At 43.2% G+C, this 11,440-nt stretch overlaps 1 protein-coding gene across 2 annotated transcripts in view; it reads right to left on the bottom strand.

Moving 5' to 3' along the window:
* Positions 1-6,191: 6,191 nt before the first annotated feature.
* Positions 6,192-11,440, bottom strand: part of PHYLLO (2-oxoglutarate decarboxylase/hydro-lyase/magnesium ion-binding protein) — a 174,853-nt gene continuing 169,604 nt past the window's right edge. Inside the window, exons 27-35 of one of the 2 annotated variants that reach the window (XM_086505355.1) lie at positions 9,774-9,932; positions 9,417-9,686; positions 9,017-9,184; positions 8,790-8,924; positions 8,222-8,701; positions 7,816-8,145; positions 7,488-7,645; positions 7,305-7,412; positions 6,192-7,225 (exon numbers count right to left, since the gene is read on the bottom strand). In XM_086505355.1, coding sequence (XP_086361481.1) covers positions 6,763-7,225; positions 7,305-7,412; positions 7,488-7,645; positions 7,816-8,145; positions 8,222-8,701; positions 8,790-8,924; positions 9,017-9,184; positions 9,417-9,686; positions 9,774-9,932 — 2,271 coding nt within the window. In that variant the 3' untranslated portion in view covers positions 6,192-6,762. Of the gene's footprint in view, positions 7,226-7,304; positions 7,413-7,487; positions 7,675-7,815; positions 8,146-8,221; positions 8,702-8,789; positions 8,925-9,016; positions 9,185-9,416; positions 9,687-9,773; positions 9,933-11,440 lie in introns of those variants that run through there. The other variant, XM_086505356.1, reaches the window with a different exon arrangement.

The raw sequence follows: 11,440 nt of genomic DNA, 5'->3' as shown, positions 1-11,440 counted from the left end.
TTGATTGAGGCCACAACAACTTGCATTATTTGTTAAGCGGAGAGAACCGATATGCTTTGTAAACAAGGTTGATGTATGTTCCCCTTGCTTGTGGGAGAGAGAAATGTTGGTTCAACGCCAAGCTTTTCAATCAAATTATGCCTCACAAATAGGCACAAGAACGTTATTTGACCTTCAACCACTATGTTGACCAAAAGACTTTCATTTCCATTGAGGCTCTACTCAATAGTCAGTGATTTAGATGTGTTAATCCTTTGTTGTTGATTTTTCATGCTATTTCTCTCCAGAAGAGCTTATTGAGTTACCTTCAATATCAGAGAGCCATCGGGACCAAGTGTGGTGGGTGATGGAGCTTTTGAATTATCCGATTGTCTCTCCCCATTCTAGTGCTTCTGATGCCTTTGCACATTTATGTACCAGCTCACCCGTGTTGCCACCTAGCTTCATGTGAGCCTAGAGTGGCGCCAACAGTTTGTCATGAGCTCCTATCTCTTTCCATGCACCCCCTTGGGAGATGAGCTTTAACTTGTCTATCATATCCCATGTCATATTGGCCCAAACCTAATCTTGATTTGCTATTGACACCACAACCTTGGCATATTGGACCTCCGCATGTATCACCGTGTTGAGGATCCCAACTCCACCCTATTCCTTGGGTCTAACAACCCACTCCCCATTTACCCACTTTCACGGTATCATATCTTTGGAATTGTTCTTCCATAAGAAGCTTTTGAAAGGTTTTAGGAATCCTTTCCAATTGCATTTGGTCATTTTTAATAAAGAAGGCTTGAGTTAGTGCAAGTGTTTACAACAAAGTCTCAAGCTCTAAGCACAACATTTAGAAGCGGAGGCAAATTCCCAAAGAATAATTCATTTGTCGATTGGTTAGGATAAATTTTCTCTAAAGGTATGATGTTTGGTCCGTGCCTATTCCTCTTATTTTAACCTTAATCCTAGTTGCGATGGCCCCTATAGCACCTTCCAAAGAAAGAAAACTCATTATATTTGGAGGATCCCAAATGTTACTTACAACTCTCCATTGCTTATTAAGTGGAGAGGACCATTTTTCTTTTGATGTATGCTCCCCCTTGCTTATGGGAGATCAAAATTCTTTTTTCTTGGCCAATGCTAGGCTTTCCAATCAAATTCTTTCTCACAAATAGGCACAAGAATTTGACTTAGACATTCAACCACCTAGTTGACCAGAATACTTTTATTTTTGTCGAGAGGTTGTACTCGATGGTTAGCTTGTCTGCTTCTTTCTAGCTCATGTTATTTCCGTCCCATAACTAATCTAATCCTTCGATGTTGATTCTTCTAGCTATTTCTCTATTAAAGGGCATTATTGAATGACCTTCAATCTTAGAGACCCAAAGGGCTAGTAGGAGTTATTGTATCAGGTTGCTTCTCTCCTTTCTGTTGGTTTTGATACATTTATACACTAGTGAAAAGTTATATTGTGAAGTGCTCTACACGTCAGCGTGAGCACTTGAAGGTGAGCAGGCGATGGTGGGAACTAGTGGCGCAAGTGCGTGACAAAGGAGCGGAGTGACTCCCCACTCCCGTCTGCACCTAATTCAACCCTGCTGATCGTCCTAATCTTGCAAAGAAACTAGATAAGATCTTAGAAGAAATGTCTTTATCACTTCCTTTCAAAATATCAAAAGGTAATCAACTCATTCAAAGAACCAACTAAACTTAAACCATTAATTTGAGCCAAGAGAAAACAACTACAATTTTTATTTTTTTTGCCATACTCACATTTGTGAGTGGAAGAGTAATATTATCTCAGAAATGAATGTACAAGAAGCCTCAAGCACATCCGAGGAGCCAAAAGATACCCCATGGTATATGCCTAAGCCTTTACATAAACAATTACACAGGTACGGTTTGAGGTGCATTTTGACAGATAGTAAGAAGCCCATAACTAGCACTTTCTGATTGTCCAATGTCAAGGAGTTTTTGCTTCCACTCATCGAAGTTCTTGTTATTTCAAACATCATGCTGACATACTGGTACGTTCTCTAATTTATCAGCTGGAATCTGCCCAGATGCCATTTGGTGGAAGGTTTTCCTTCAGGGTTACACCCCATCAAAACTGAATAGCCTGGATTCGAACTTTAGGCAGATCGTGAAGTAGATCCCAACACATGACCACGTTGCACCATTGGAACCTCCTCATTTAACAAAAAAATGAGGCAACCCCAATGCACTGCTCGTGACCAGCTCCTTCCCAAAACACCTCTCGCGCTTCCCCTCCCTCCGCCTTGCTGATGTCGACAACTGCTGGTGTCGACGACTGCATCCCATGCCCTGTTATTTGTGTTTTCTTCCAATAGGGAATCACCAACGTGCGAGAGAGAGAGAGAGAGAGAGAGAGAGAGAGAGAGAGAAATGAAAATGAAATATAATGAAATGTTATATTAACGTCTTCAAAAAGGCCAAAGTGAACTATGAGACCAGAAAGTTACAATGTGGTGGATCTGATACAAAGTCAAGAGTAACAAGATGACAAAATGAAAAAATAAAATACTATGGAATCCTAAACTGCTAGGTGTGAACTAAGTAGCTAGCTAGCTGTGATAGCTGAATCACAGGAGATCTAGCATCGGTCGTTGGCGGATCTTATCAATCTCCTCCATGGTTAGTAGTCTGACCGGGCGTCGTGCATGCCTGGCCAGAGTGCTCCGAATCTTCTGACGTAGCCTCCGTCGATGCTGTGTAGTCCTCCGCAGTCGTGGACGCCTGGATTTCCCAGTTCAATCGCTCAGTCGATCAGTGTGCCTATGGTGTGAGACGAGGGGGAGCTCTACTGTGGGAGTGGCTCTTGCGGCTGTCCCGTGTCTGTTCTGAAGAAGTCTGTGATCCGTCTTTGAGACTGGCTAGCCTTGCCACTCATCAGGCTGTCTCTGTGTCTGTGCAGATCGAGCAAGAACAAACCCAGGCATCTCTGATCCTCATATCCCATGACTCTTGAGAGTGGTCCAAAACCCTCTCTGAACAAGCAATGGAAGCGGCCTCGTATCTCGTAGTAGACTGGGTAGCGGCATGTATAATGCAACTCTGTCTCAGGCTCCATGTCACACAAGGGGCATGTCCTGGCCTTTGCTGGTACTCCATTGTATCTCCCAGTCTCAATCCGCAGCAGCTGGTGAGAAGATGTGCGTAACTAGCCAATAGCACATCGTATCCCATGAGACAAGTGGGTGTCCATGTATCTGGGTCTCGTCACAAAACCATCCTCCGTAAGCTTGAGAAGGTGGTCTCTGTAGAAAGCCATCTTCGTGCCCAATTCTTGTGCTGGTTGTATCCATGTCCTCCTGGTGTCTAGCTGGGTCAAGTCTTGGCGGATGAGCTTGGTGATCTCTGGCTGTGTAAGAGTGAGAGATGGTGCATCGAATGAGTATTGGAATGGTGGCAGCCTGTCTATGCTGAACCCATGCGCCTGAAACCATGATGCCATCTCCCCATACCAGCATGTTGTATCTCCTTGCATGGCTAACTGTCCAGAGGACTCAAGTGCAATGCGAGCATATCTGTCTCTAGGAAGTTTCCATGTGCGGTTTATGAAGGAGACTGATCTGGTGAGCGCCTCAACTACTAGTGTGGGGGCCGCTAGCTCTGCTCGGATAATGGCCTGTGGTACTGATGCCTTGGCTCTAATGAGCCGCGAGATCATAGAGACGAGAGGTTTCTCCATGTTCCCCCATCCATCTGTGGTCTCCCGTGGTGATCTAATGAAGGTCCCCATATCTCAGCTCCATAGAGTAATGCTGAAGCCACAAAAGTGTCAAAGAGCCAGAGCTTTGTCCGGGGTTCCTAACTGAACCTGCGAACACATCTTCTCCAATCTACCCAATGCTACGTGGGCTCTAGTCAATTTGGTCTCTATTGCTCTTCTAAATGAGAATGCAAGTCCGCTAAAAACCACTCCAAGGTAAGTGTAAGCATCTGTGTACTCCATAGTCTCCTGGCCATATGTGGATGTAAGTGCTGACCTCCTGATCTATTGTGGGGTGGTATTAAACACCATAACCTTGGTTTTACCAAGGTTGACAGACAAACCACTTTCGTGGGCAAACCTATGCAAAGCATCTAATTGACGTTGCATTCCCTCTGGGGATTCGGAGATCAACACTATATCATCGGCATATAACAAAAGTGGAATCCATGTCCCTGCCAACTGTGCACCTCTATCGTCACTCCACGTGTGCGGTACATGCCAAACATAGTTGCCATGTAGCTTGAGAGAATGAGAGCTACCATGTAGAATCTCGCTAGATTCACGTTAATTCAACCTTTTTCAAGATCATGACCACATACTTGTTTTTCCCAACAAAAATAAAATAAAATCCATTCCTTGCTTTCCTGTATATCTTTGAGCTTGGCCATCATAGGGTCTTTTGAAAACTTTTCGTGGCTTCCATGTTTGCTTGAGATAGCAGAAGCGGACAATCTGAGTGCAAACGAGAGTGTCTCGATTTTCAAAAATCTTTCCCATGTCCCATGCATTGATATTTTGACTAGAAAAAAATTGTAGATCCATAGACCATCAAAGAGAGTCGTGTGCAATGCATCTAAGAAGTTCCATTACTCTAAGTTTCTTTGAATGTTTTTGAAGAGCAGTTTGACATTATGCAATAGAAAATTTAATTTATTAGTTGCAAACAAAAATGACAACATTGATTTTAAAAATTGTTGAAAAACAAAAAAGGTTGTTTACAACCAAGCAAGAACTTCAATGGTGGATTAATTCCAAAGGAGCTACTCCCATTTTATTGTAGTGAGGTACAAAGGGTGTTCCATATTGTAAATCTTGCAAGTAGTATGTGCCCACGATTTTTGAAAAAGAAAATTGTGGGGAATCTTCGCAAATGCAAGCGGAAAAGCGAGATTGGACTCATTGGAACATGGAGGTCCCGACTGCAACGCTTCGAGGAAGGAGAGAGAGAAAATGAAATGAAATGTTATATTAACGTCTTCAAAAGGCCAAAGTGACCTATGAGACCAGAAAGTTACAATGTGGTGGATCTGATACAAAGTCAGATTCAGAGTAAGAAGATGACAACAAGAGAGAGAGAGAGAGAGAGAGAGAGAGAGAGAGAGAGAGAGAGATGCGAGGCGGCCATTGGGAGATGTGAGCGCGATTGTTGGGACGCAGAGGAGATACGCAATTTCTCTTTTAAGATTTGTGGGTGGCTTTGAGCGACAGCATTGACTAGATGTAGAGTTGGCTAGTACAGCTGCAGAGGAGGAGTTTGCTCAAATATAGCGAGCTCAAATCCGGCAATCACCTTTTACTAGAGATTATACAGATCTCAAAATCTCAGATCACTCAATCCTCACATTGCCTCGGGACTTACTAGAGATTACACAGATCTCAGAATCTCAATCAGTCCTAGCATTGCCTCGGGACTTAAAGGAAGGAATCATAGGAGGTAATGAATATAATCTTTCAAGAATAAGCAACCTGAGCCTTTCTGCGAGAAAGGGTGTGCTAGAGAAGGAGCAATGTGCGGGAAAGAGGTAGCTTGTTGTGATGGGCACTGGGCAACAAAGTTTGTCGTTCAGGTCAAGGAGAAACATAAAAACTGCCATGTTTCACACCATAGGTGTATTAGGTGACTCCTGCCATGGCCAATTTGGAGATAATACTTGTCTCTTGTCTGTCAAATTGGTTAAAGGGTAGTGTGTTTGTTGGTGGTTGTAGCTATGTATAACTCGGAAACTTTTTCGTGCCATTGCTGAATTTGCATGTCTTATATACACAGTATTCTCTTGCAAGTGCCTAAGAGTATTTGATGGTCTGAATAGTGTAAAAAGAGTTGTGAAACACTCTCCTTAGAACAATATCAACCACTTTGTCTTTAAAGTTGTTTTGGTCCTTATGCTCTCTCAAGGATTCTAGAATAGCACAATCAAACTATATAATGCGTGCATCTACCTAACAAGTGAAATATTGAAGAGAAGATTTCATTACCATCATACAAACTTGAAGAGCAAAGGGGGCCTTTCAGTCCATGATTACAAGGGGTAAGTTAGTGACACAAGGAGAAGAGAGAGCTCTTGCAATTTTGTTTCCTGCGACGGCTAAATTTGAAGAAATTGTTCAAAAAAGCAGTGAGTGGATACTCTCTACAGGAAAACACAAGGACTCTGAAGAGTGGAAGCAAGCACTGCTCAATGTTGGATGCTCCAAAAGCGCTAAATATCTGCATCTAATCCTGTTAAAAGAACAACTAAAATTTGATGATCCACAAACTTATAAATTAAAACCCTTGGAGTGATTTGCTCTTGTCAATTTCTGCTAATTACATAGACAATATCTTCAGCTATAAGCGCACAGATAGCTCTTGCTGAGCATTGTCACTTTTGCCAGTTGCAATACAGACAATGGAAGGAATGAAGCTATCAATTGAGGGTTTAACATAAAGAATGATGGAGATAGCTATCAATTAACGGTTTAACATAAAGAATGATAGAGATCAAAGACAGGTGGTTGATGATAAGCTTGTGAGTGATGGAAAAAGGATGTGACATTTTCTACCAGAATTCTGTAGTAGATCCATGGCTTCCACCTCATTCTCAGAGTCAGATCTTCCGATTCCCTTCTGAATGCGCATTAGCAACAAAGAATGTAGATTGCCTTGAAGCACAAGAGACATCTTCATCGTAGACATTCATAGCCCTTGACTCCATGCTTGAGGGTACTTTCCACTGACAAAGAATTATCTCGCTAGTAGCTCTCTGCCACTCTCCTTCTCAATCCTCCACAGAGGTCTTCATCAACCTTGAGACAAACTTGCTGATGCCATTGACAAGAAGGAAGGGGTTTTCAATATGCACTGCGTGCCCTGTGTTTTCCAGTTCCAAGAGATTCATAAACTTTCTCCGTCCGGTTTCTCCTACGTCTTCTTGTTTGTCAGTTTGTAAAACAAGGGCTTCTTCTAACAGGAATCTGTTGCTCTCCTCCTCATTAGCTCTCTTGTTTTGATGGCTATCATGAGCTAGCTGCCTATCCACCACATGATCTGTCCTCCCCTGATCTAAAATTCTTGATTGAATTCCTCCTGAGGACGATTCCTCCATTGTTGTTTCTGTTGTCAGTCTTGTAGCCCCTGTGTCACCATACATTTTTCGAGCAATTTTAATGAACTTCTCGTCATTTTTTCCTGCAACAAGAAGCAAAGGGACAGGAGGGTCTGCTAGGTCTTTCCACAGTGACCTGCAGTAAAAATCTATTTAAGGTAAGCACATCTACTATGATGAAACTTGTTCAAACAAGCACCAATTGAAAAACTTACGGTTGCCTTCCAACACTCATTGAAGAGAGCGCCCTTGCCAACGACTCAACATCTTGGTGTTGAACCCTAGTCCCCGTAAGTGTTGTAAACCGCGGATGCCTCCTCAAACTAAAAGTAAGCCCAAAATAATGAGCCATTTAGACAACATGTATTGCCAAATTCACATTGATAGTCATAGCTCACCTTTTCCACATAGGTTTCTGATACCATGAGTCCAGAAAACATTTCAATCCTGTCTGCTGAAGAGTTACTGCAAGACCATGGTCTTGTCCAGCTCTCTCTTTTTTCTCAGCCGGTTTTTGTAGCCCTGGGCTGCCTGATATAATCACTGCACCACAAACCTAAGCAAGCACAGCATGCTTATGAAAAGCTGACAAGAAAAAAAGAGAAAGAAAGAAAGCTTTATTAATGTCTTCCAGAGACCATATAGGAGAGTACAGCCATGATATATTGCAAAGGGCTAGCTAGCTCAATCTGGTGACAAACTTTCAGAAGAAAGAATCTCTATTACCTGCTTATTGCATCTCAAGGACATGTACAATGCCAGCCTAGCCCCCATGGAGTACCCCACAAGAGTCACCTTCTTAGCACTTATTTCTACCAAAAGAGCATTCAAAGCCTCTGCTACGTTCTCCATAGAAAAAGGATTCACTTGTGTAAACCCATTCACAGTCTCCAGATTTGACACCTTATGCTCTATTATGCTTGTTTTCCCATGTCCAGGCAAGTCCACAGATATACACCTGTTGGATATAGAGAGAGCTTGCATCACAGGGACCCAGTCTCTGCTAGTGCCCAAAAAACCATGGAAGAAAACAAGCACTGGGAGCTCCATATTTTTCTGCAAAAAAAATTTCAATACAAATAAAGCCAGAGCTTTGGAATCTGCTTATCATCAAAAGGCGGAAATGCTTTACCTCAGTGTAATCTTGTGTCTCCAAAACATGGAACCCAAGCTTGCCGGTAGCAGAGTTTATTGTGTATGTCTTGGAATGTATTGTGGCCACGCAAGGACCTACTTGCACGGTCTCTTCGTTCAAGACCACATTTTTCAAAGTGGCTGCACACTCCTCAATGAGCGCTTCCACTCCATCACTGGGCTTAACTGAAAATCTGTTTCCACATATCACATCATTTGCAAGCCACATGTATGTTCCAAGTCCATGGGCGACAGGAGGAATCATTATGTTTGTATTCGTGCGCTTTCTATCCATATCACTGGCAGTGATCGAATCTATACGCCGCTCATCCACAAACGAAGAAAATTGGGCATAAGCAGCCAAACTGATACTGCTTTCAAATGCACAACTGATGACTGCAAGCATGCCCTTCTTCTGTGCCCACTTGGCAATCAAAGCTGCACGCTCAAATCCTCCTACCGAGCTTGGTTTGATTATCTGAAAATGTGCACAAGGAGATCCCTTACAATTCTAAAAGAGCTGAGTTTCAAACAAGTCAATGAAAGAAGCTAAACCCTAGGCTTACTGCTGCTGCAAGTCCCAAATGAGAAAAAGCTTCTGAGACATTTTCTGTATTTTTGTCAAGACTTTCATCTATGGCAACTGGGAAGCCAGTCTCATTGCAAAACTTCAAAAGATCATCTGGACTCTTCACTGGTTCCTGTTTTAAATAAGTTAAAAAACTTATTAATCTTTTGAAGCATGGTTAGTTTTCTGCTATACAGCTTTATCAACCAAAATTGGGTATCTTACTTCGAGATACTGAAGTCCACAGCTTCTTACAGCATTTGCAAACTCTAAAGCCTGAGCTAAGGTCCAGCGCTGGTTCGCATCTGCACGAAGGTGTATTTTTGGACCCACTTTTTCCCTGATGGCTAGAAGAATAGCTGCATCTTCAGATGGTGAAACTCGTCGAGCTACCTGTAAACAAGAAGAAAAGGAGATGCAAAAGATATATGATACAAAACCATAGAAATACAGCACAATTGTTAGGTTCATACATATGTTAAATATGTTTTCCAGAAAAACTCGAGAGACTCTAAAGATGAGAGCCACAATGATGTCAATTTAAAGATACAGCCAAGAATTTCCAAGTCAATAGAACAGAAGAAAAATTATGTAACAAGCACTAAGACACTTGAACTGCTTTTACCTTTATTTTCAGGGTACAAAATCCTTGCTGTACAAGCTGCAGTGCAGATGAGGCCATTTCCGCAGGTGTTCCATAAGAATCTAGTAGCCCACATATCCTTGTTGTTTGATGGACTTCCTGCGAACTGTCTTGAGCTTCATGTTGCTTTGAATTTTGAAGGCCAGTGTGTCCATTGAGTAAATCAGCGAAACTGCATTGGTTTGCAGAAGCCAATGCTCCTAGAATAGCCATTTCTAGCCCACAGCGCACACTTGGGAAAAGGGTCTCTGGCTTGATTTTATGAAATCCAAAATTGACAAGTTCTGAGATTTGCATCTTTTATCTTAGAACAGAAAATCCTATAATAGTTGGACTTACCATTACTCCCAAAGACTTCGACAACCAATTGGCAAAAAATCCATTTAACAATGCGAGTGTATTACTGACTGTTACTTCCTGCAAAAGGTGTACGAGAAGCCTCAATTGTTCTTCAACATCCTGCAGATTCTCCTTATGCAGTCCCTCCAAAGGAGCAACCTGAAACAGTGAAATGAAATGAAATAAAATGTTATATTAATGTCTTCAAAAGGCCAAAATGACCTATGAGACCAAAAGTTAAAACAGAATCTGATACAATGTCTGAGTACCAAAACTAAAAAGAAAAGGTACTGAAATGGAACTGTGTGAGATCTGAGTGGGGGGGAGGGGGGTGAAAGTAGTGGATGAGGGCTAATATAACACATTGTGGGTATGTGTGTGGTACAAGATGAGCAGGGTGTACAATCCTCAAAAGAGCTAAATCACAAGAGATCCATCATCGTTCGCTGGCGGATCTCATCAATCTCCTCCATGGTCAGTAGTCTGACCGGGCGGCGTGCATGTCGGGCCAAAGTGGCCCGAATCCTCTGATGCAGCCTCCGGCGATGCTATGTAGTCCTCCGCAGTCGTGGGCATCCGGATCTCCCGAGCTCAGTCGCTCAATCGATCAGCGTGCCTCCGGTATAAGGAGAATGTGAGCTCTGTTGTGGTAGCTGCTCCTCTGGCTGCCCAATGCCCGCTCTAAAGAAGTCTGTGATCTGTCTCTGAGACTGGCTAGCCTCTCCTCTCATCAGGCTCAATCTGTGTCTGCGCAGCTCGAGCAAAAACAGTCCCAGACATCTTTGGTCCTCATATCCCATGACTCTAGAGAGTAGTCCAAAGCCCTCTCTGAACAGGCAGTGAAAGCGGCCTCGTATCTCATAGTAATTTGGGTAGTGACATGTGTAGTGCAGCTGTTTCCGGATCCATGTGACATAGGGGACACGTCCTGGCTCTACTGGTACTCCACTGTATCTACCAGTCTCGACTTGAAGCTGGTGTGAAGATGTGCGTATCTCGCCAATAGCGCATCGTATTCCTTGAGATAAGTGGGTGTCCATGTATCTTGGCCCGTCACAAAAGCATCCTAAGTAAGCTGGAGAAGATGCTCTCTATAGAAAACCATCTTCGTGCCCAGTTTCTGTGCCGGCTGTATCCAAGTCCTCCTGGTATGTAGCTACGTCAAGTCCTGGTGGATGAGCCTGGTGATCTCGGACTGTGTAAGAGAGAGATGCTGCATCCAATGAATACTGGAAAGGGTGCAATCTGTCCATGCTGAACGCACGTCCCTGAAACCATGATGTCCTCTCCCCATACCAGCATGTTGTATCTCCTTGCATAGCTAACTGTCAAGAGGACTCAAGTGCTAGGCGGGCATATCTATCTTTAGGGAGGTCTTATAAGCGGTATATAAAGGAGATTGATCTGGTGGGCGCCTCAACCACTAGTGGGGGTGCAGCCAGCTCTACTCGAATAATTTCATGTGGTACTGAAGCCTTTGCTCTAATAAGCTGCGAGATCATAGAGACCAGAGGTTCCTCCATGCCTCTCCATCCATTAGTGCGACCCGACCTCCCATGATGGTCCAAACAGGGCCCCCTTATCTAAACTCCCTCCTCAATAATGGCTCGAGTGTCAGAATGTGGTCAAGAGTAGAGAAACCTCTCCTGAATCCTGCTTGCCCGACT

This window comes from Adiantum capillus-veneris, chromosome 29 (assembly GCF_014529385.1).
Source record: "Adiantum capillus-veneris isolate H3 chromosome 29, ASM1452938v2, whole genome shotgun sequence".
NCBI classification, from domain to species: Eukaryota; Viridiplantae; Streptophyta; class Polypodiopsida; order Polypodiales; family Pteridaceae; genus Adiantum; species Adiantum capillus-veneris.
This window is presented reverse-complemented; position numbering and strand designations above follow the sequence as displayed.